At 45.0% G+C, this 25,479-nt stretch overlaps 1 protein-coding gene across 6 annotated transcripts in view; it reads left to right on the top strand.

Moving 5' to 3' along the window:
- Positions 1 to 25,479, top strand: part of Rab3-GEF (Rab3 GDP-GTP exchange factor) — a 129,140-nt gene that overhangs the window by 54,639 nt on the left and 49,022 nt on the right. For all 6 annotated transcript variants that reach the window (XM_084600697.1, XM_084600695.1, XM_084600694.1 and 3 more), the window contains exons 12-20: positions 1,249 to 1,432; positions 1,618 to 1,669; positions 2,255 to 2,479; positions 7,932 to 8,078; positions 12,309 to 12,516; positions 14,697 to 14,762; positions 18,196 to 18,334; positions 19,496 to 19,679; positions 20,818 to 20,994. In XM_084600697.1, the coding sequence (XP_084456823.1) occupies positions 1,249 to 1,432; positions 1,618 to 1,669; positions 2,255 to 2,479; positions 7,932 to 8,078; positions 12,309 to 12,516; positions 14,697 to 14,762; positions 18,196 to 18,334; positions 19,496 to 19,679; positions 20,818 to 20,994 (1,382 nt within the window). The remainder of the gene's footprint in view (positions 1 to 1,248; positions 1,433 to 1,617; positions 1,670 to 2,254; positions 2,480 to 7,931; positions 8,079 to 12,308; positions 12,517 to 14,696; positions 14,763 to 18,195; positions 18,335 to 19,495; positions 19,680 to 20,817; positions 20,995 to 25,479) is intronic.

Below are 25,479 nucleotides of genomic sequence, written 5' to 3'. Positions count from 1 at the left end.
CGTCTGGACCTGGCCTTCTTTCACAACATATCGAACTATTTCGCTATCCCCTTCGAGTTCGATATATTCGGGTTCGACTGTATATGTCTGAAGAAATTGAGCTTTTATGTGAACTGCGGAGAAACTGTTGACACAGGCAAATTTATTATGGGAGGGAGTTTTCGTTTTAATAATTTTGTTTGCTTAGTCAGAAAAAAAAAAAGAAAGTAATTTTACTAACGCCTTTATTTGAGGGAAAGACACACATTAACCTTATACCCATTGTTTATTGCATCTTTTAAGGTTGCACTGTTGCTTTTTAAACTCCCCGTTTTACTAGCTTCTAATTTTCCCTATAAATGAGAATGAGCTACAGTGGAGTATTGTTGGTACAGTTCTCGCAGGCATTAAAAATAATAACATCATCTAAAAGTCCGGTTATGTCATCTAAAACAAAAAAGTCATAAATGATACATACTTGGCTGGGAACTTACTTTTATTGCAGCACTTTGAAATAGTCTGTCACTTTGCGCTTCAGTATTTACTTCTCAGTATCTAGAAGCAAGATTTCTTGAAATTCATAAAATCTAGTTGCAATCTCATCCACTTAGCTCCACGATAAACTTGGGGGTCTGAATCAAAACTTCAGCCTGGGCTAGTTGGTTCATGGCTAATTGACGAAAAAACGCTGTCAAGGATATGGACAAAGGAAGGTCAACACTCGTCCCGTATTGGTGTCTGTTCATTCATCCACATTCTTCTGCCAAGTTTTTTTTCTTTTTTCTCTCGAATTGGCACTCTGCCATCTTTGCGGAATGTGTTGCCTCTGCAGGAGACCTCCTTAAAAGATAAACACGTATACGTGCCAGATGTCATCAGCACCTTGGCACGCACGCTGCCAAGGTCAGTGCTGTGACTGGGGCAAGTACAGCGCAAAACTGAGGAACGCGATATGAAAACGGAAATAAAAAATATATATATAAATTCTCAAGGAGGGGATTCATTATGCATATAGGTTCGGTATCAAATGTCAGCCATGAGTGTTACTGTTACTGCAGCTTCTGATATGCTCCTGCTATAACTTTTTTGCTGCCTCTTGGAACAAAAATTTTAAACCATGCGAGTTTTTCATACATTTTCATGATGTAAGGTACAAAAAGGAGAAAAAGAGCTATTATGCCGAAAGCTCATGAGGCAGGATTACATCACTGAGATTTCATTTTATTTAGCGTTTGAGAGTGCCCCACTGCGTCCTGCTTTGCTCGACAGGTGGAGCTCATGTGGAAGAGGCATCAGCAGCAATACTCAACCGCGCAGACTACATGGCTGCATTCAACCCCCCCAAGACACTCCAGCTTCCGGGTGCAAACCAACAGAACCTGAAGCGTGCCGACTCCGAGAACTCGGTGCACGGCTCCGTCTCCTCGTCGTCTCCAAGCTCTTCACTGTCAAGGTGAGCTCTATACCTGGAGTGGAGTTTTTCCTTTTGATGACAGTAAAGTGCTTGTGTTTCACTCGAGTAAATGCAGTAGTATGAGCTGCTCTGCTTTCTTTTGTGCATATCTTTGTGCTTTTTTTTGCCTGAGCACTACTTGTTCTGAGTTGGCACCTGGTGCTTAATTCTCTGCTCTCCCACAGCCCTCAGGGGGACCCTGGGGATGCATTCGAGCCACCAAGAGCAGATGCCAGGGTAAGATGGCTGCTCCCCTTGTCTAACTAAAGTTATTAGAGGCATTTTAGGACACGAAAATGCTCTGCTCATTTCAGCTGGGCACCTTTTATGCACATCAGTCCTGTTTATGTTCAGTTAATATGATACACTGCTTTATTTTGTGTCTCTATTTATTGCCTAAATGCCCAGTATCACTACACAGTTTGAAGAGCACTGAACAGGGATTGAGGGGGAGCCTCTATTCGCAAGCCAAGGCAACATTTCAACAAGGGGACTTGTCTTCATCTGGGCGTAACAGTGTAGATGTTGAGAGATCATTTCCCCCCCCCCCCCAACGTCACTGTCACTACAAATCAGTACAGTATTTCTGAATTGGGAATCATCTGCACACACGACATAGGCAGAAAAATTTTTTTAAAGGACGTGATAAGCGGCATCTATGAAAGGTTTAATTCAGTGCGGGCCACTGCAAGTAACTTTCTCAGAACTTGTTGCAGGCAAGCCATTGTGACTAGTTGAGATATACTACTAGAATGGCACCGACATAGTCGTTGTAGCCTACAGCAGAGGGGGAGGAAATATCCCATGTCATCGTTGCTTCAGGAGATGAAGCCAGAGGCAACTGGCAGAGGCTCCTTCGGGGCTGGTGGGGATGCCAGTGTGGAGGCGGAGCCACCAACACCCTCAACGGTGCGATCGGGACGCAGCCCGGGGGGCAGCCTGAGTAGTGGCCGCAGCACGCCACCTGACACCAGCGGAGGCCGTGGGCCTGCTCCACTGGTTGGGGGATTCGGAGGTGTGCTGAATCGGGCGGGCCTCTCCTCTCAGGTAAATGAAAACACTGCATTGTGTGCCTGCTGGAGATTTATTCAGTTAGCATTCCCTCATTTTCTGTGCAGGCAGCAAAATGCTTGAAAAAAGGGGGTGCTCATTTTGCTTGCATACAGAATGCTTTCCAGCCCTCTTCTTGCTGCACAATTCTTCTTGTGCAGTTTGAGCTGTAAATAGCATTCCCTTGTCATTATTGTAGTTTGAATGCCTACTATGAATGTAGCCTTGAAGGGACACTTAAGACAGCCAAAGATGGTATGAAAATCTAATAAACTACATTTGGTGACACTGTCGCCGCATATCCGGCAGCAAAAAATCGAATAATTGCTGAGATATTGCAATAAGAAGTTGAGGTTTTTTCTTGTTCCCGCCGGTCGAATTCAAACTGTGCCCTCCGAGTACGTAGTCGGACTTGAGTGACGCACACTATGACGTAAGCGGAGACTCCGTGATAGCTAGCGAGCCGGAGCGGCCCGCGGCATCGCATCCCTCAAGGGCCAACATGGCAACAGCGTACTCGCAATGACGGCCTCAGCCGAAATAAATAAAACGATGAAGAGAGTAATTTACCGAGCGATGGGCCCATAAAGGAAGAAGAAAAAAAACATAGAGCGCTTGTAATGCACAATACTTTACATGTTTCTCAAGCTTTTGCGCTCCTTCTTGCACTGTGTATAAACAAACCGAGCCCTCGATCATCGCAACGCTTCCTGACATGTTTACATACAAATAAGATTTAGTTACCAGCAAAATAGTGTCCTCGCTGCTGCGCTTGTCAGTTTTGAAGCTTCGTCGCCTTTTTTCCTTCAAGGTTTGTGCTACAGCTCCGTGTTCAGCGAAAATTACGTCCACGGTAGCAGAACATGACCGAAGTGCCGGCGCCACTACATTTGCCAGCGCTGTGAAATTCCACATGTTAAAATTGATCCAGTGCACGATATAGTGCGCATAGGCATCCAGAACATTAGTTGCAAGACGTGAGAGCAGGCAGCATGCTCCGATGATCAAGAAGTTGTAATTTTTAGACCGGCAGCAGAAAAACTTTTATTGTAAATGGGGCCATGACATAAAAACTAGAAATATTTCCAAGGTTCTTGTGGCGCGCCGTAGCCGAGTGGCTAGCGCCGAACGTTACGGAGCAAGCAGTAGCGAGTTCGAGTCTTACCGCTACTGGCGTTTTTTTTTTTTTTTTTTTTTTTTTTTTGCAAATCGATTTTTTTTTTAAACTCTTTGTAATGTATTTCTGGTGCTTCGTTATTTTCAGTTTTTACTTTTTACCCGAGGCCCTTTTTTTCGCCGGGCGACGAGCGCAATATATCGACGCTCTCCTTGGTATGAGCGGCAAGTATGCCCCTTTTGTTTACGACGCCTGCAAATAGCACGTTGAAGGTCTTGTTGACGCAGTATATGTTGGTCAGATGTGCCATGATTTAGTGAACAATTGAATGATAATGCGTTTTTCCTTTGGTACTTAGCATATGTATGCTTTTCGTGGCGTACGTAGCTGCAGTCAAGCGGTCAGGTCGCAGTCAAAGCGGCAACGGCGGCGATATGTTGGCGCAGAAGTGTGAACGAAGGAGCGTGTCGGCGGTAGCGGATTTCGCTCGCTCGTGCCTCCGAATGCTCAAATGGGAACCATCAAGGCGCATCTGCTGCTCCAAGCTCGTAATTCAGGCGCTGCAGGTTCAAACAAACTATCTGAGTGCGCACGAAATGCCTGAGCCGAAACATAACCAAAACTGAAGTGGGCGCCTGTGGTACCTCTAAGTATATTTTTGTATTTGCCTTGCAACGTTTACGTTGTCTTTTCGCCGTCGTTTACGTATGATAAAAGCGTGTTATCATGTTTGAGAAAAAACGTACTACTGCATTCAAACATGCAACGTAATTCACATTTGTCAGCCTCCGGGATCCCTAGCGCGTCACGTGATTTGTAGTTGCGAGCCTCGGCCGTTTGGCTGTGGCGGCGATACCTGTATTTCTGTTATTCTTCTTTACTACCTTATAACAGCTCTGTTTTCAGTAAGAGTGGTCTTTTTGTAATCAGGAACTGGCATTCTATCGATGCAAACCCACTTCCTTTCTCTCTTTAGTGTCCCTTTAATGCCTGCATTCACAGTTTTGACAGTCGTGTGTAGTGTGTAGAACGTTGGCTTAACACTATACAGGGTGTCCGAGCGAACTTTAGCTGAGGGTTAAAAGATTAGACCAGGGAAACCATTTATATAGAGCTGCCAGCCGTCTTGTGCACCACTGGCAATTTTTTGTTTTGCAATTTATTAATTATTAAGAAAATTTACCTTCATTTCTAAAGGACCTCAGTGATACGAATCTCACGGGGTTGCGAAAAAATTTGTATCATAAAAACGAACGAAAGTAAGTATGCAGAAGCATGGGAAAGGCAGTCGCGTAGATCTGTTTACGTCCGAGAAGTTTTATTACGGTCGCGTTGTCACAGCTCGCCACTCGCGGTGCACACAGCGCAACAGGCAATCGCAACGACAGCGACGCGCGGGACGCGTGCCTCCGCGGACTTCTTGCGGCGCGTACAGCACGGCAAGAGATGTCGACATACCAGCCGCGCGGCGCCGCAGACTGCTCGCGATGCGTATAGCGCTACTAGCGGTTGCGAAGTCTACCGTGTGTGGCCCATGCGCGCCCGCTGCCGTGTATGCCACCGACTACTACTTACGGCCGCACACCGCTGCAAACCTTCCGTGGCGTGGAAAACGATCGCGATGCCGGTGATGTGCAATCCGCCCGCCTCCGCAGACTTTTTGCGGCACATACAGCATGACTGGAGATGGCGACATGTGGGCCGGGCCGCACGGCGCCGCAAACTGCTCGCGGATTGCAATCGCGGAGCCAGCGATGTCCGGTCCGTGCGCACGCGCCGCGTACGCCACTGCCAGCTATGGTGGTTGCGCCGTCTGCGGTTTGTCGGCTACGCGCCGCTGAAAGCTTTTCGCAGCGTGGGCCCGACAGAAAATCGCAACGTCGACGAGGTGCGGACCACGCGTCACATCGCGTCATCACTGCTCGTGATGCTTACATACAGCGTGGCTGGCGATTGGGAGTCAATGATGGCGGGCGGTGCGTAGTGCTCAAGGTTGCGGCCGCAGTTAGTGCGTTCGTATCATGCGTTATGGCGCGGGAGACTATTCGGACCATCCGAAAATTTGCACATTGTACATAATGCACTCTGGCCGGGGAATTTCGTGAATTCGAATCACCGAGATTTTACTGTATTGATCTTAATAAATTTGATTTGCAAAGCTTGAGAGCACCTGAACCAAAAAATGCGACCAAAATATAAAAAATATTACATGACTCACGCATTCATGTGCCACGGTTGGGGTTTGAGTAAACGAATACAGCTGTGGCCGTGACGTCATGGGCCCGTTGCAATGGCAAGCCAATACAGTCGAACCCGGTTATATCGAACCCAGATATATCGAATTTTGGTTATATCGAACTCGCGGAATATCCCTTTGAAAATCCCATGTAAAAGTATAGGAAAGCGACGTCATATATCGAACACCGGTCGTTCGATATGTCGAACTCCGCACCACGCACTGGAAAGTGGGCCTTCCCCAAAGACGATCGCATCACCATTGGCCGTTTGCCGCGTGACATTTTCAAGCCACGCGCGGAAGGAATGAGGGGACAGTTCGGCGACGGCTGCTTTGGGCAGCGTCGCGCCCATTCTCCAAAGGCACGCGCATCTGCAGTTATCGTTTTCCGCGCGCCAGCACCTGACGTTTGCAAGCCATGTGCGTGGGTGTGCCCATTCTTTTGCCGAGCTATCTCTTTCCTTCAGCATGCGCTATGCATGCGCCAAGCCAGCTCAGCCCGTTTTCAAACAGACGTCGGACGCTTTAGCGTGTGTTCCGAACCCCCTGCGCTCGACGGCTGATGTGGCTCTCTCTCTCTCTCTCTCTCTCTCTCTCTCTCTCTCTCTCTCTTTTTTTTTTTTGCGAGAGTCATTCATTTTTATCAGTGTGCTTTACGCGCAGCGTAGCATAAGATATGGCGGCTGCAAACGTTAAGAAGCAACAGGGCTTTTTTTTTTTTTTTTTTTTTTTTTGCGGTAGTCGTTTATTCTTGCATGTATGAATCAACGAAAGCACACGGTCAGCTGCTGCGATCATGATGCCCGCTCCATGCGCGGCGTGATAAATCGAACCAGGCTTGTGCAATCAAGCCATCACGGGCACTCTGCCAAGTTCGCTCCACCTCACCACAGGAGCTATCAGGAGATAAACGTGCCCTGACATTATCACTGCGCAGCATCTTGGCATGCTGTCAAGAAATGAGCTGTGGATGAGAGGACCGAAACGGAGCGACACGCGCCTTCGGTGAGAGGGACGCAGTTCCAAGTTTGAAAATTTTCGCATCGTCGCTGAGATCGCTCAATCGCTCGCATGTGAGCGAGCTGGCCTTAACGCTTTTTTTTTTTTTTTTTTCGAATTCTCGGGTGCAAAAGTGGAGGGTGGGCATATTATGCGAGTGGGTTGATTACGCGACAAATGTGGTATCGTTTTTTCGCATTGTAAGTGCCGTCACAAGCCGATTTCTGTATATCGAATTATCAATATATCGAACTATTTCGCGATCCCCTTCGAGTTCGATATATCCGGGTTCGACTGTATGTCTGCATTGGTTTCTTCGCCCACTTCAGCCAGCCAGCGTGCGTGACAGTGTAAGCTGCAGCGAGCTTGCCGCGCTAGCAGCAACCATAGCCAACATATCAGCCTACCGCCAAAACTGGGCTGTCGAGTCACAGCCGCTGCTAATTTCATTCACTTAGACTAGAATTGAGAGCACCACGACCGTGTCACGCAAATGCGTTAGTCACGTGATAGTTTTTGTATGTCGCAGGCTTTCTTTAGAACTCGGAAAAAAGATACACTTGAGGCTTTCTTTGTCGGAAATTAATGGAATGGGGGTTTCTCAAGGTGCTCTCCAACTTTGCAAATCAGATTTATTGTCTAAGGTCAGTATTTAGAAAAAACAGGGAAATCATATAAATTGCTAATTGGTTAATTGCAAGGTGAAAAATTTCCTCTGGTGCACCAGACGGCTGGCAGCTGTATGCAAGGTGTTTCCCTAGCCTATTTTGGATGTTTTATTTTTTAACCCTTGGATAAAGTTAGCTTGGACACCCTGTATAACTGAAACCTGCCGTGAGAGCATTTGTAGCTATACTCTTTAATACTTTTCTTTGTTCATCCTTTTGCTTCTCAGGTGGCGTCTTGTCCTGCTCTTCTTTACTTGAAACTCTCCATCATAGTCATTGTCTTTCGCTTGCCACAAAACTCGCACTGTGGAAATGTGTGGTTGTGAATGAAAGTGCATGCTTGGGTCTAATCGCTTCCTTCTTGCTGTGCAGTGGCCAGAATGCGGGCAGGTTTTTGTGCAAAGTGAGAACGCTGTGCAACTCTTGCAGGGCAGCCAAAGCTCCCTATTTGAAACTGTGGCACGCGAAGCCAAGGAAGTGGCGCGCGAGGCCACCAAGGCGGCCGCGGAGGTCAGCCGCACTGCTCTGGAGGCCACCAAGCCAGCTCGCGAGGCTGGCCGCAAGACCCTCATGAAGGTGACTGTCTGGCTGTAGCCTTATCACCCATGCTGTGCAGCATGGCACGCTGGTCATCCGATCAAATTTAAAAATAACTGAATGCGAGAAGGAAGATAGGCAACAGGACGTGCATGTTCAGCTGAGGTGCCGCCTAGGGAATTTGAGGGCACAGACTGAATGCGTGCATACACTCGATGCAAGAAACTTGACGAGTTAGGGCCATGCCAGGTTCCAACAGTCATTCAACATTCTTGTGCAGAAAAGGTAACTGTTCATAATTAATTTTCAATCCTCCTCTATTTCTAATTCCAAATAAAGTTCAGTTTGAAGGTGAGCTTGCGTCCTATCACTTCTGTTATACAGCCCTGTGTTTTACAGCATAATGAATTACTGGTGCTTGCTGTACCAAACCAGCTGGCCATTGTGATATTGTTGCTTTTCTCATGGCTAAAGCAGATCATTTTGCAGACTGGGTATATGTGCCTCTCGATGCCTGTCCTGTCTCTGAGAAGTCAGCCCAAAAATCTGGTCACAACACTTGTTTCATATCTGTTTTATTACCTAATGTGCAGAGGGCAAAACACTTGTCTAGATCGTGTGAGCCGCGTGGTCCGGAATTCAAAAGTGGCTGTGAAAATCACGCCGACGAACAAAGCAAAAACTAACTACATACCTACCAAGTTTTACGTAAAGTGCCCGGTTTTCAGTGCTCTCTTACGAGTATCATAGTGCCCACTCTCATTTTACGATTTTTCTTGATTTGTATGTTGAATTAAAAAAGGTAGCAGGGTTAGACCGAGTAGACACGCGAAAACGCGAACCCAGCTTATTTTGTGCCGCGTGCGCCATCTCATGGCGGGCTGTGTACTCCACGGCGCATCTTATTTGTTTGCCACATCACTCGTCGGTGCCTCTACTCCAATCAGATCATGTCCGTTCAATAAAGTACGGCTACATCGTCATCACAATTCTTGATGTTTCGGCTAGCCGAGGCTGTCAAGTTGTTAGTTAAGCTTACTGTGGTTGGCAGCGTAGTCATGGTAAAATTAGTATGGTAGCGTAACTCCCATAGAAGCCTGCGTGTCGACTCTGAGCGAGGCTTTAGTTTTCCGGCGCCCCCTGCGAACTGTGAGGTAAAACAAACACGTGACATTGCTTGTGACGTCACAGTGACATACTTTTGGTGGGGAATTTCATTGTCTTTTTACTTATGAACGAAAAACAAGGCCAGCAACGACGGAGGCAGAACGATGCTCCGATAAGGCAGAAAAATGGACACCGTAACTGTTCAGCCAACTTTACTTGACATGGATTTCTGCTGTCAAGTTTTATGTTAGCTGAAATGTTACGGCATCTTTAACCACCTTATCATAGCATCGTTCTGCCTCCACTGTCGTTAGCCTAGTCTTTCGTCGTGCGTCATGTAAACGCATTCTGGGGCTTATTTCTTCGGGCATGTTTGTGAACAAGGGCCTTCAAGTGAATTCAGCAAGCACATGGATAGAATCACATGGCTTGAGGCATTTCACTAAGGACATAAATGAGTGAAGCTGTGCTGCACAGAAAGCCAGGCTTTATTAATTCACGATTATTTACATAGACGCTTCACGACAATGAAATCTTTAAGTGTAGGAAAGCGACCACCGCTCATTCGTCACGGTCTTCACGAAATCCTCGTGATAACAAAATGACCTGAGCGTAGGTCTCCAAACGAGACGCGGTGAGATTATGAAAGGGTAAAAGATCTTGCTAACAAACAAAGTACATATCAGTGTCAAAGAACAAAAAACAAACGAACGGAATAACTAACGCTAGCGCTAGAACACCAACCTGTAAGAGCTTAGGTAAGCAATTCAAATTGAGATTGCTAGTATTTAGAAGTTAATGCGTCTGAGAAGTGAAAATATCTACGATATAGCTTCGCTCCAATAAATCTCGCCCTGTTCACAATTCCATTATTTTACTCGCGCTTCATTTGCCACTGAGATGAGTCAATGTGAGGCTACAAATTTACAACTTAAGCATTTAACATGTTCATGAGAAAGATCCCGGAAGGCTTTGCGCAATGCGACATGCGTCTTGGGGGCAATAAAATCTCACCTTCACCGTTCAATTAAAAAATGCAGCGATACGCCGCTTGTGCAGACGTGTATCCGTAATACGAGCCACCACTTTTGCTACGTGCCTGGGAGGCCGAGCTGGCCAAGCCGAGCCGCCGAGCTGTGACGCAGCGTTGTCCCATCGTCCAGAAATGCACACATGCAGCGGCAATCAGTTTCTCGTCGAGCACACACAGTCTTCGCCTTGCTGTAAAGCTCTACCACAACCAGTACAATGAAATACTGACGGTTTGGTACAGATAACCCACTCTGTACACAGCACGCAACGATGAACGTTGAACCGGGGCTGATGACGTACCCATTCCGCGGATGAAAAAAGCTTTGGTCTGAGCCATATCTGGGCTTTGGGCAACTACGCAGTGGATACTAAATGGCCGAGAGAGGCTGTTAGAAACAAGTTAAAATTAAATGTAACACGTTTTTTCTTACGCAAGAAACAAAAACTGCATTCATTCCTGAGCGCAAATATTATGTTTACTTTCTAGTTCTTTGGAGTTCTGACAGATGTTATTTTCTGTGCTTTAGTAATTTGCCTCACAGTTCTCAGGGGCCCTCATCATCGAGTTGATGCCGCTCGCAATAGGCAGCTGCACGCGTTTTCTTACAAGTTGCGCGACCATTTGAATTGACCTTGGCGTAGTTGCTGCTGGTGCGACTGTGAGATGTCTCAAGTACTTTCAAGTGTTCATGCCCAATTATTCAACTGATTTTTTGTGCATACAAAAATATAGCAAGGCGAATGGTATGCCTTCTGCACCTACAGCCGCTTGATGTGAATATTGTGCATGCCGGTCGTCGGGAAATTCTGCTACATCTCGGTACAAAGAAGAATAAGGATACGGCAAGTATCGTTGACACCAACGAGAAGATTAGTGGGTATTTTAATTCTTAAGTGTACCAAGCCACTATTCAAGCTGAGTGTTTCTTTACGGCTTTTTTGATCGAGTAGAAGCAACCTTTCAAGAGTGCATAGACGAGCAGGGCACGTTGTTGCCAGGTTTCAGGACATTGAGCATACTTTCAAGTATGATAAGCTCTCAGAAGTTACGTTAGGCATTCTGACTCTCCCACGCAGTAACGCAGAGTATGAAAGAGTGTTTAGCAAAGTCAGGAAGACGTGCACCAGGTTTTGCTCCTCCATGTCAAAAAAGGGCCTAGAATAACTGTTAATTGTCAAATGCAAGGAGTCTGGAGTTTGTCACAATCAGGTGTTCGACAAGGACTTCCTGCAGAAGGCAAAAGCGGTAACCTCTTGAGTACTTTCCCAACCTTTCACTTCAAATACGTCTTTCTGAAGTTGTGTTTACGTGACTTTTCGGAACTCTAGTTTAGACTGCTCTGTTTTTTCATCATTCAAAAGGGATTTTGAGTACTAATAAAAACACTTTAGTATTTTGCACCAAATCTTAGTATTTTTGGCATCCCTATAGTAGATTTAGCACTGTTGGGTTGGCAGGTCTGTAACTATATAATCCCGTGAGTTTAATAAGTCTAGCTTACATTCAGACCGTTCTCAGCTGGGTGTTATCGCTATAGGTACCGCTCAAAAAGTGTTTAGCTTGAAAAATGTTCAGGACGCACAGCCTAAATGTTATTGGCAAGCGTTTTTTCCTCTCTACAGCCTTTATCGAGAATAAAGAGACTAAGTGGTTTACTTCTCAGCCGTGTAGTGTGGATCTTATGGCATGCATGGAATTTCGAATTGTCAGTGGAGAGGGGGCTAGAGTTTCTCTTATATTCAAATTTTCAAGAGGTTTGTAATGCTGGTGGGGAGAAACGAGCCGCCGCACAGCTTATCCCCGATGATGTCCCACAGCTGCCAAGTTTCTCGACACAAGCGCAGAAAAATCTTTAAAAGCAAATTTCCTCTGTGCATCAGAAGCTTAGAGAATTCCCATCAACATATGCACATCTTACAACTTTCTGCAGTTGCCTCACAGTATCGTTCTAAATGCAGTATACTATTATGTAGTAGTACATTGATGATGCATTTGAGCAGCTTTTGCTTATGGCCCTGTTTCTCCTTCAGGGACGAAATGAATTTGATTTATTGACTGAATGGACGTCTAACTGAGCATGTCTAGCAGTTCATGCTTATCGCATGGTGCCGTGCTGCTCATGTGTACAGGCCCTGAGTGACCGAGACAAAGAGAAGCAGGAGGCTGGGACTCCCGAGGCGTCCGGCGAGGGGCAGCAGCAGCAGCAGTCACAGTCACAGCCAGCGCAGTCGTTCCCTCGCCGGGACTCTGGGTCCCTCATGTCCACTGTGAGCAGCGAGCTCAACGGTTTTGCTGCGCACACCTCCAACGTCATCCAGGGAATCTCGGGACTTTTCGGTGAGGGCATTACGATAGGCATATTACTGGGCCACTTTTTGTTGTCAGGCTGCTGTTGATTGTAATGGGCACGCACACTCCTGTTTCAATAATTTAAACTCGAGTTGACTGGAAATTTGCTCTAAATTAGTGGATTTGAAATTAAAGAAACCCCACTCAGGCTCCACACAATGCACACAATGTTGACAGGGCCAAAATGCCAGTTCAAATGAACTGGAAATTGAAATTAAGCAAGTTTATGTTAGCGAGTTTTCACTGATTAGGAACGGTGAGTTTTTAAACAACCCAGGAAGAACTTCCGCCTAAGTGTAGATAATGTCCTTTTTAGGGATGGGCACGTTTTGACATTTCATGTCAAGACAAACCTGATTGCGGTGATGCGAGGTAGCGGTTAAGGAAAAAATGAGTCTGGATCAATTTATTACTGGAATGTTTGGTAACAAGCAAGTACAAGAGTTTGCTCTTTCAGTGATGCCTGCTGTGTTATTTTTTATATCTGTACTCATGTCAACGTTCATTGCAGTTTTCGGTGCAGAGCTGGAATCATTCCCACACATTGCTCTTGTGTACGCCTGGCACCATTTATCCTATGGCATCTGTGGTTCATTGTAGCATTTGATTCACAGCAAGGAGAAGCAAGCACACAAGCACTTCTTATATTTTCTTTAGAGGCAATTTATAAGCTGCTGGATGCTTGCAACCTGTTGTGCTGTAAAACAAGACTTGGTATCAATTATAAAGCATGATATACAAGCATGATAGAACTTTGTTGCTACATTCCCAATGCATATGCTCAAAATCGCGGGCAGTAAAAACCTCCCATAGCATTGCACCATTTTCTACTCTCCTAATATGTTCCGAGGTAGTGCAATTTCTTGGCTGCTATGGTCAAAGTTTCAACAATGTGTATTCGTGTGATATGATGATGCACTTAATAATAACCACACATGTGCTGATACCCCATCACGGTGGTGCAGTTGTTAGGGCTCTCAACTGCAGTGCCCAAGGATGCGAGATGGAATCCCGGCCATGGTGGCCGCTTTTTGATGTAGGCAGAAAGATAGGCGCCCGTGTGCTGTGCGATGTCGGTGCACCTTAAAGAACCCCAGCTAGTCGAAATTTCCAGAGCCCTACACTACGGTGTCTCTCAAAACCTGAGTGGCTTTGTGCCGTTAAACCCAACAAACCAAACCAAACACGTGTTGACGTATGAGTGGGCCAAACCTTGGGGCGAGTGACATGAACAAAACAGCGGCACTCGCTGTCCTTGGTGTCTTCTCTGCAATCCCCAGATGCAAAGCTAACTGTTTTATCGTTCACCCCAAATGTTTTTGCCTAGGTGAACTCCACCCCTAAACTAAGGTTGTTGCTTTTGTAAGAACTTCAACCACTCCTTTGGGCCAGCCCTGTCTATCCTATCGTGGTTAATCTCTTAAATTAATTTTATTGGCCTCTGCTTTCCCCTTTTTTGCTGCATTGGCTATTACTAGCTCTTATGTTGGTCTCGGACATTGTCGATGGCATTCACATCGCAAGCACAGATCACATCTACTCCCACTGTTACAACAGTTGACGGATACGTTAAACATTGACAGGAGTAGAAGGCAGTGGACCAGCCCTTGTTGCACGAGAGTCTCTCTACTTCTCCTGCTGCTATTGCATCCTTGAAACAAAACCCCCCTTTTTTTCTTTTTAATGCTATTTACTGCTATTTACTGAGTTGCTAAACAGACTAGTAGCCATTTATCTTGCACAGGTCTATAGCTGCAAATTATGGCTGGAATTTCAATGCCTTTCGTGCCCCTCAGACCTATGCATGCCTATGTGACACAACTTATGAACGGTAGGGGCTGCAAGGATTTTTTTTCGCAGTGGCGTGGTTGTTGTACTACAACTGCTGGAAACAGTCTGATGTAAGCCTTCCTGTGAGAGGAGTTGGAGAGGCATTGTGTCGATGTGTCCGTATGCAGGCTAGTGTCGGCTGTATATGCACATTTTGTTGCCAAGCACGTGTTGAACGTCAACTGCTAGCTCCTTCTTTTACTTCATTGCTGTAAACAGCATTAGATTTGTTGCACTTTGACATTGTACTGCACTGCGGTCATCTTGTCCCCAAGCACCGTCTGAACGCTCTGCAAACTATTACATTTTTTTTTTTTTGTTTTTGCTTTTGCTTTCAGGCAACAAGGTTTCAGCTGCTGTTAAGGGTAGGGAACGAGCACCTCCGTTTGGACCTTTCCCAAAAGGTAAACGCGGCACCCTTCTGCTTCTGCCTGCTTTTTCTTGGCTACCACATCATACTGCCTGTTCCACGTGGCTCCCCTCTCTTGCAAAAAAAAGTTTAGAGGTGTTTCATAGATAATAGGTGTATTATCTGTTCAATATATGCATATTTTTCTTTTATAGTATCTGTGCATGTGATGTGTTGATCTACCGAGTCACAAAGCAGCAATACAGCAGAGTAGGAAACTCTCTCTGCAGCATAGCAGTTCCTGTTGCGCGCTAACAACACTTGTGGGTCACCTTCCTAGGCTCTTTTTTACGGCTTTCATTGTCTGAGTTCAAGTAAAACAGCTGGCTGCAGCTGTGCTGTAATGCTAGATCAGAGGCAAAAAATGATGTGTGTTTTAGAATAGCACTGAACCTCATGCACCTGACATGTTACATTTGGGATATTTTCTTGTAATTTCTTATTGCATGGTATTGCTCTGCAAAGTAAGCAGTGTTAAAAAATACTAATAGCATGAATGATGTGAAGATACAGTCACACCCACTTATATCAATATTGAAGTTCCATGGAAATATCATTTTTAAAACCTATAATTGTTATAACCGGGTTATGCCACAAAAAACAAAAACAAAAGAAAAACATTATTACCTACACATTTAATGAGGACAAAGTAGCTTACACTTTTTATTTTGTAGTAGGAAGAAACCCGTGATCTGTAAGTGTTGTCTGTTTCACGCAATCCGGCCGATATCTTTCTGCAGGGCATCCAACTGCTGAACATAGTGTAGTGGAAGGTTCTTAGCAAAAACAAAGTTCGCAGGGAGTGTATCATTCACAAAGCCTCCTGGTGAGACGCAACCTGCATAGTTTCCTGTTCGTCGTTGTTGCTACTGTCGAAGTGGATTATGAAGACGGCGCGAAAGGGACGAGGACAAGGAAGGAATACCAAAATAACAGGACAGGCGCCAACTTTCAACTAATGTTTATTCGCGCAAACACTTTCATTTTTTTATGAAGCACCCAAACCGTATCACATGAAGCACCCAAACCGTCGATTTTTGAGACATGACATCGATGGAATTGTTACGAACTATCCTAGGAATGTTGTTGAAGTCCTCAGAGAACAAGAATTTCTGAGTAGGCTTAGGCTCGCAAAAAGGGCCACATAATGGGCTTTTGCCGCGCGAGGCGGACTTATTGTTGTCCGATGGCGGAACGGATCACTGCCACATCGGAGCAACTATTTGGGACCTATGACCCCTTTCCCAAACATTTCACCCCAAAGAGCCGAGCACCACGCCGGGGGAAAGCTTGTACCCATTGAAAAACTGGTGGGTACCCGGCGGCACCAGGGATCGAACCTGTTACCTCCCGAACACGAGGCGGATGCTCTACCACAAGGCCACTTCAACCATGAACCAACTAGCCCAAAGCAAAGTACTTCTTGCTACTGTCACTGTCCTCCGCACCAGTGACTGCTGCGACGATAGCCTCATCTGTCAGCTCTTCATCTGTCATGACTGTATCATCGGTATGTAAAAATTCCTCAAGTCCCGACGCGTCGCCGTCACTACCACTCACTGTGGACCAGAGTTCAGTCATCGCTGTGTCAGTAGGAGCTTCGCAACCTTCTGTGTCACTGGCATCTCCAGCGAAGCCCGCTTTCCAGAAGCAGTTCATGAAGGTGGAGAAGCCTACGTCTGCCCATGCTCCAAAAATGAACTGCATTGCCATCAGGAGCGAGATTTTCAAGCCTGGCGCCGGTCGGTGTTCTCGGACAGAAATGTCAAGGTTCACCGCAAGCCTGCACAAAACATGTTGGCGATCAGGGCCTTGAAGCAAGCAATCATGCCTGCACCCATAGTCTGCAAGCCTGCAGTAGTGTTAGGTGGGAAGAAAAAAACTTCCACATGCAAGAGCTTCTGAGCTGTTTGGTGTGATCCGCTGATCAAACTCGACCAGCCACTCGCAGAAAAGTTCACGCGTCATTTATGCTTACCTGTTATGACGGTAGCGAACTGGAATCCTCGCGGCACCACGAAAACAGCTGGGATTCTTGGATTTCCCTATGAGGAAGGTGGGGCACTTGTTAGCTGCCGTTCATGTTGATTAGCACACAAGAAAACGGGCGCAATTTGATTTGCTTGTCGCCCTTACAGGGATTGCCTTTGACAGTAACGTCTGGAAAAATGAAAACGGCCCAGTCTCGTCCCCATTGTACAAGTCCTGGTCCGCATATGCTTCTCGGATGCAGGGCAGTGTTTCCTCAAGCCACTTCTGCCTAGCATCTGCATTGAGTGATCATGCCTCGCCCACAACTGCCCTGTAGACGATTCCATGTCTCTCCTTGAATCGTTGAATCCAACTACCACCAGGGCCTGGACAAAGCAAATAGGGGAGGATAGTGCAGCGCACCATGGTCAGCGCAGCCTCAGAATGGACTGCTCCACCGTGCAGAGGCAGAGAGGACGCGAGCTGGCTAAGCCATGGTAGTTTCAAGGGGGAGTGTTCAGACCTTTCCCTCAGAAAAGCTATGCGTAACAGCGCCTTATGCTTTCCCTCCTGCATCGCGTGCGAAAGCGCTTGGTCCTACCCTGCATCTCCGCGGCATGCAAGCTTCCTTGGCGCACCCGACCAATGCATTGGCTCGACACACTCTGTCCTAATTTCTTTTTTTTTTAATTGTCGCGCATCGGTGTCTCCACATATGCGCGTGCTTTTGTGGTCGCCGCATTGCCGCGCTTTTGTTGACTTTCAGTGACCATATTTGATTGTTGTAACTGATAATATAACGTGACATTATTGTAATAGGCGGTTTATTTTACCATAGAACACATGGCAAGCCTGACGGTTCAGCGCCTCCCCATTGTTATATTCGATATATTGTTAAAACCAGTATTTTTATAAGTGGATTTGACTATATATACGTATATGGCTCTTGCGTTACATGAGATTTTGGCATGTAAAAATGCATTGCCTGGTATTCACACCTTTTCTTTGAGTGGGAGAGGTGTACTTATCAGATGGAAGCCATGACAAATCTTGATGATAATGTCTAGCGTTAGCACTGATTACATAATTTCGTGCAGCACTACAATAACATCGCTTTTCATCTCCTCTCTCGCACATAATATCTTGTTATTGACAAGCATTGCATAGCCTGTCTGTCCTTGCTGTGCCATTGTTAACAGCAGCGCAGTTTTGATGTTGTTAACCTGTAGGTCATTATCAATCAATTAGTCACATCATTATTTTTTATTATATGTGGCTCTTCGTTGAGCATGGCGTCTATATAAGGGCTTCTCCCAAAGCTTTGCTTGATTCCATTTTGTGCCGTCAGGGGCTTCTCACAGTGACATGCACGACTAACAAGTAAATGCTGCCTCCTGCTCTTGTCCCATAAGCCCTGCTTGACTAACAGTACTAACCTCACTAACCACCACTGCCAGCTAACATGGGAAGGAGGGGCCCTGTGGAGCGGACCCCACTCATCAAGCACATCACACCACAGCAGGGCAGGAGGGTCCAGCCTCAGGAGCAGCCACGCTCCTCCATGCAATCCTTCGAGGAGCAGTCCTCTACCCAAAGGTGCCCATCTCTCTCTCTCTCTCTCTCTCTCTCTCTCTTTCCTTCCTCTTTAGTTATTTTGTTCTGAATGGGTTCAAAGGAACATCTTGTGGTCACTTTTTACTGCCATGTCTCATTGCTGCTTAATTAGTAGTGCTGCATTTGTCTGTTCGTTTGCTTAAACTTTTAGTGCTTCTCATTCACAAAGCAGCTTGAAAACTTTATGTGGCTTACTTTTTTAACCCTAGTAGTAATGCCTGTACGAAAACCTAAAAATCTAAAAGTTGCTTCGTATTATTATTTTTTCTTTTTTGCCTTTGGTAGCTCCTGCTGCTTTCAGAATCTTCTGAGGGACACTCTATGTCATGGCTTTCATTCCTTCTTGCCCGACATGCATGTAGCAAGGATGCAATTCTCTCCAAGAAATAACCCAAAAACAGTTTAAAATAGTGGCTGGCTGTGTCATGAAACAGTCTGTGAGCAACTGCTGTGTGATTAGACCGAAGTACCGAAATGTGGAAAGAAAAGGCGAGAGTTGAGGCATGCATGGATTTAGGTTGAGAAGGAACCCATAAAGCATTCTGAAGAAGGTTCCCATTATGCCTGATGTAAAAAGCCCTGGCCTGAGTGATGCACTGTATGGCTTACTCCTCCCTCACCACGTTCCATATGACACTCGCGGTATCACAGGACAGTCCACTTTTGCCACTACGGAAGAGGGTGGCAAACAGCCTCAAGGATAGGTTACACACAATATAAATACTAATACCTATGAAAACAAAAGATTAAACAACCATCATTGTAGCTCAGACTGGTGGCATGTCTTTTAATGCGGTAGCATTAAAGGCTTCGTTATCCAGAAAATCTGGCATGGTTGTTGTGAGCAAGTCATCACGGCTTTGACAGATGGTAGTTGGCAGCTGGCATGGCGAGGAAATGATTTTTTTCTGCTGTCTTAACCAAACTATACCACAAGTATATTATTATTTCACACAGGTTAACACGAAAAAAATCCTCTATGCTTTCTTTTGTGTCGGTGACTGTTGGCTCCCTTCATTATATTACTCCTTCCAGGAACATTTGCTGGCAGTGTGGAGATTTTTCTTTTAAGTTCTTCTGTAAATGGTTGTCAAGATTGAATTGTGTGCAATGCCTGACCCCTTGCCAAATGGCTTTACGCAGCGACAACCAGCAGTTCCTGAAGGATGTGCTCAATTCGGTGGTAAACGGGGAAGGCATCAAGTGGTTCAAGAAGAACCGCCTTGTGCGCCTCATGGAGGATGAGAGCTATCGGAACCTGGTCGTCCTGAAACTCAACCGCACCCTGGAAAGGAGGGTTGGTCCCGACGGTCACATCAAGGACGTGGTGCGTGCCACCTCCTTTTACTGCTGTAGCAGTAATGACCCTCGTTTCCTCAAAACTTGTAATTGTGACTGTTGTGACCGAAGGTTTGTGCGGGCAGGATGAAGGACTGCGAGGAAAAGGCGAAAGAAAGAATAGAGCGCTTTGCAGAAGTGCTGCTAGCAGGAGAAAGAACTATTGCCCTCATCGCAGTGCTTTCAGAAGCGCAAGTGAGAAAAGAGAGGAAGAGATGTGCAGAAAAATATCACCGCAACAAGAGGGCAGAGTGAGAGAAGGGAAGGTGCTAAAGCCTTCCTATTCCTCTAGAAAACTGTCATTATTAGCTCTTTTCATCACTCCACCCACTCTGGGCTTACTTATCATCCTGTCGTGTCACCCTAGCCTCTTCTGCTTCCCCATTTGCCCACTATTATTGCACAGGTGTGCGTGGGGGGGTGGCTTAACTTAAAAGGAAGACAACATTGCGAGCTGTGGAAAGGAAATTGATAGTCATACCCTTAGGAGACAGGAAGAATCAGGGAAGTAATGTGAATTGATGATATTATAGTTGAAATCAAGAAGAAAACAAGGTGACTGATGGCTTCTAAAGGAATCACTGGATTGCAAGAAGAAAGCAAGCCTAGCAGGGCACAACAAAAAGTGAGGCGGGTAGTTGAAGTTAGGAGGTTTGCTTGGATAACAAGGCCACAGCTAACGCAAGACTGAGTTAAGTGGAATAACACGAGAGAAACCTTTGTGCTGGGAAGGAAAGCATAGCAGGGAGCGGCAGAAAGTTAGATGGGCAGATGAGGTCAAGGAGTTCTCAGGAGTTAAGCGGATGCAGCTAGCTAAGGACCGGGTTAATTGGAGGAATATGGGAGAGGCCTTCGCCCTGCAGTGGGTATAGCCCTGCTGCTGATGGTGATTATTATGATGGCATTTGTGCTGCAGGGGGCATAGTTAGTCTGATAGAGATTAAAAGTGAAATATAAAAGGTGAAAGTTAAACTCTTAATGCTGGTGCAGAAATTTTGCATCACATTCTGTAATCACCTGCTTTTTTTTTTTTCTTTTTTTTTTTAATGAAAGATATTTTGTCCTGAATCCATGATTTGCAATGGATGAGCATTTTCTTTCAACTTCTATCTCTCCACTCTCCCCAGATGATCTCCAAAGCAGTGTACAAGGGCACCCTGCGGATGCTGCAGCTGGTCATCACCGGCCTGGAGCACAGCTACCACAACTGTGGCATGGGGGGCATGGCGAGTGCCCTACAAATCCTCGAGATTGCCCACACTCACTTCTGGACCAAGGACCTCGGCTCTGAGGTGGTCATGCAGGTACTGCTTGTTGTGGCAGCTGTAATTAGGTGCATTTGTAAAAGTGCAGCTCACCATCGAGCACAGAACAACAGTTGCAGACAGAGGTGCAATATTGCCACTGATGCCTCTCACAGGTTAGAACTATTTCCTTGCTAGAAGTGGTGGTAACAGAAGGGTAAGCACTTAGCTTTTCGCAGTACCTGTTTTGAGCTCTGTCTATTCAGTTAACATTTTTAAACACCAGCAGATACATGACAGAATCGCGGTTATTCATATTTGCTACCACTTTTGTAGTGAAGCATAAACAGGGACTTCCATGCCATACTCTTCATGCATAATGCGCCGTTGGTGAGCCATAAACAGTGCTTTTGCTAGCATTGAAATTCTTATAATTCTGAGGGTATCTACAGAAAAAAACAAGAATGATCTAGTGGGATTATTATGGCTTACTTTTATGTATATACTGGGCACACATTACAGCCTCATTAGAACTATGCCAGTTGCTTTGAAGTCTCTTTTCAAAAGTCAAACTCGGAGACTTTTTCTTTGGCGAGGAAACGAAAGCTACAGGGGCACAGAATGTTGTGAACTATGTCACTCAGCCGATAATTTGCCTACCGGACAGCCACCTGGTATATTGCTTGCTGCATAGTTGCTTCACTTCGGGATGATGATGATGGTCATGATGAATTGCTGGTGTAGCTGATACCATCTGTAGAAACTTCTTGTACAGACATGCCTAATCAATTCATAATTAAACTTCTTCATGTGACTCTCCACCTTAGAAATATGTCTTAAATAGAAACTTTTGCCAGTACGCTATGTTTTAGGAGAAAACTGTAAACTACAGCTGGGGACTATTTACAGTGCTTTGTATGAAGAGAGGTAATGCTTTGGCTGTGTAGGTTTGACTGCAATGTGAAAAAAATTTTTTTGCAAACTGTATCTAGTTGAAACAGTACTCAAAGTTATTGTCGCGCCGTCCTTCATAGTAATGCATGCACATGCAAGCACGTTAAGCTGAGGTGCTTTTAGAAGAAATGTGTGAAACCATGCTGACCGTAGTACTAGCTGCTGCACTTGTCAAAATTCATGCGTGCAATATACAGAACCCCCATGAAAATGTGTAACACTAACTGAACGCCTTTATCGCATGGCCATAAACGAAACATCTGGCGTATTGAATGCCACGCCGCGCACCTGCAAATGGCATTCCTGTCATCACCCTTTGCGCGCACAGTGCAGTCTGGGCACCACCTTGGGCACCTACTGGCCATGCTAGGTACAGTGGTTTTCAAAAATACACGGCCCACGGCTTCGGTACGCGGAGCGGCTGCCGGGCCGCACCGCGGCGCTGCTATCTTTGCTCGGCGCGAGGGTGCCATATGTGACGACAGCTTTCTCCCTCCCTCTCACGCTGTGAAGTAACACGCCTTCTGAACACTTTGTATGGCGTTCGTCCGTTTGTTTCGCCGCTGCCGCTCGCTACAAAAGAGGGCGTCTGGACACTAGATGTTCGTAGGATGTTCGGGTCATCTGGAGGATTGTGTGGGCAGGTCCACACCATGTGGTGCAGGTCTGCCTTCTCCCCGCAATATTTGCATTTGGGGCCTCCAGATAACACAAATACAGTGCCAACAATTGAGGGGTGGGAGGCTGCCCTATCCAGCTCTGGACTAGAGGCCTAACGATCCCTCGGGACACGGCCGCGGATAGCAGCAGCAGCCGCTGGAGTCTTGGACTAGGGACCCCCACCTACGCATCCCCCTCCCTTATCTCTACTCAATTAATTTTTTCACTCACTCACTCACTGAGGGTGTTCGCATCGCTGGTCTCGGAGCTCACCACGTGGGCGATTGGCGTGCGTTTGCAAATACTGGTGCTCTGCTACCTTGCTCCAGCATACATTCATAGGCGGGCGTGCATCGAGACGCAAAAAACGAGTTCCGTGGCTCTCTCGCCGCGCCGTTATGCGGACCTATGTCCACGAAGCGTTGAGATGCCGCGCTCTGCAGTGGCGGGATCTTGCTTCTCAGTTCTCTTCTCTCGTGCAGTTGTGGCGAAACTCAGTACGACTTTTCTAGAAAAGATTTCTCTCCTCAATGCACTCTTCGAAAGAAGGAATACCAAGTTTAATGGGAACAAGTGTTCTACCATTAGTATACTTGCACTGGACAAATCGGAGATCTTAAACATCTGCTGTGAATTGTCTCAGTGTGAATAAATTTGAACATTATGCTACATTTAATGATATATCACTGGATAGCTTACGTCAAGTAGGATTACACTGTAATAACTGTGGGTACTAATGAGTTGTCACTAATTTGTAAATTACGAATAAATATTTTGCTACACCTTCAAGTCATAAATTCTTGGATAGTAATTGCGCTGGACTAGCTAATAGTACTTTAAATATTTATTGCCTTCTTTTTAATTGTAACTAAATATGCAATATGCATGGTTGGAAAACTTATATAAAGCATTATATCAGGTAAATAATGGGAGGTGTTAATTATCACTAATTTGTTAATTGCGAATAAATATATATATATATATATAGCATAAGTAAATAGACGTACTTGGTTGCTAGAGGTTGCATTCAAGTGAAAAATTGCTTCATACTGTTTCCAAGTTTATTTGTAGTCGACGTTTCGGCAGGAGCCCTGCCTTTCTCAAGACTATCCAGGGCTCCTGCCGAAACGTCGACTACAAATAAACTTGGAAACAGTATGAAGCAATTTTTCACTTGTATATATATAGATATATATATATATTACACTACAAGCTCAAGTTACATATCATTGGATAGCTTATGTCGAGTATTATTGCACAAAACTAATAATATGGGTTAATTTTTTATCGCTAATTTGTTATCGTCATAGACACAGTTCGCCACAATACACCAGATTTAGTCTAATTAAGAGCAAGATACTGTAATCCTTACTGATCTTTCTTGATAGTGGGGTACAATTATACACAACATAAGATATTCAAAGATATATAACTCGAACATTTAGCATTGCACTCAATGTTTAATTGCAATTAACAATTTAGCAATAATTAAGTAACACTCATTATTAGTTCTATGCAATAATGCTCGGCATAAGCTATCCAATGATATATAAATTCAGATTGTAGCGTAACATATATATTTAATCGCAATTAACAAATAAGCAATAATTAATTAACACCTACTGTTAGATCTGTGCAATGATACTTAACATATGCTATCAAGTGATATATAAGCTTGAGTTGTAGTGTATTATATATTTAATCGCAATTAACGAACTAGTGATAAATAATTACCCATATTATTAGTTCTGTGCAATAATACTCGACATAAGCTACCCAATGATACCTATTTTGAGGTTTTAGTGTAACATATGTATTTATTCGCAATTACCAAATTAGCACTAAATAATTAACGCCTATTATTAGTTCTGTGCAATAATACTCGACATAAGCTACCCAATGATACATATTTTGAGGGTTTAGTGTAACATATATATTTATTTGCAATTACCAAATAAGCACTAAATAATTAACGCCTATTATTAGTTCTGTGCAATAATACTCGATATAAGCTATTTAATGATACCTAACTTGAGGTAGTAGTGCAACATATATATTTATTCGCAATTAACAAATTAGCGATAATAGTTTAGCACCTACCAATCATTATTTGCTATAATACTTCATACAAGTTTTCCAACCATGCATGACTTCGTGGTGTAGCATATTTCATACTTAGTTGCAATTAACAAAAGAGCGACAATTAATTGAAAAGTACAATTAGCTAGTCCAGCGCAATTATACTCTGCATAGCTATCCAACAATTTATGACTTGAAGGTATAGCGAAATATTTAATCACAAATTACAAATTAGTGACAACTCATTAATACCCACAATTAGTACAGTGTTATCATACTTGACAAGCTATCCTGTGATATATCATTAAATGTAGCATAATGTTCAAATTTATTCTCACTGACATAATTCACAGTAGACGTTTATGGTCTCCGATTTGTCAAGTGCAACTGTACTCGACAAAATGGCCAATGGTAGAACATTTGTTCCCATTAAACTTGGTATTTCTTCTTTCGAAGAGTTTGCATTGATGAGAGCCGACTTTTCTAAAAAAAGTGATACCGAGTTTCGCTACAACTGCACAAGAGAAACAGACTCAGTAGCAAGGTCTCGCCACTGCAGAGCGCGGCATCTGAACGCTCTGTGGACATAGGTCCGATAACAGCGCGGCGAGAGAGGCACGGCACTCGTTTTTCGCGTCTGGATGCACGTACGGCTATGAACGTATGTGCAGGGTAGCAGGGCGCCAGTATTTGCAAACGCGCGCCGAGACCGGTGATGCAAATATCCAGAGTCCAGGCACCCTCTTTCGTAGCGAGTGGCCAGCGGCGAAACCATAGAGGAAGAAAGGCGAAACGGACGAACGCCGCACATACAGTTCCGAAGGCGTGTTACTTTACAGCGCGAGAAGGAGG

Source organism: Amblyomma maculatum, chromosome 4, assembly GCF_055883805.1.
Source record: "Amblyomma maculatum isolate TAMU_Amacu chromosome 4, ASM5588380v1, whole genome shotgun sequence".
Lineage (NCBI taxonomy): Eukaryota > Metazoa > Arthropoda > Arachnida > Ixodida > Ixodidae > Amblyomma > Amblyomma maculatum.
The sequence above is the reverse complement of the archived record's forward strand: the minus strand, read 5'-3'. Positions and strand labels throughout refer to the sequence as shown.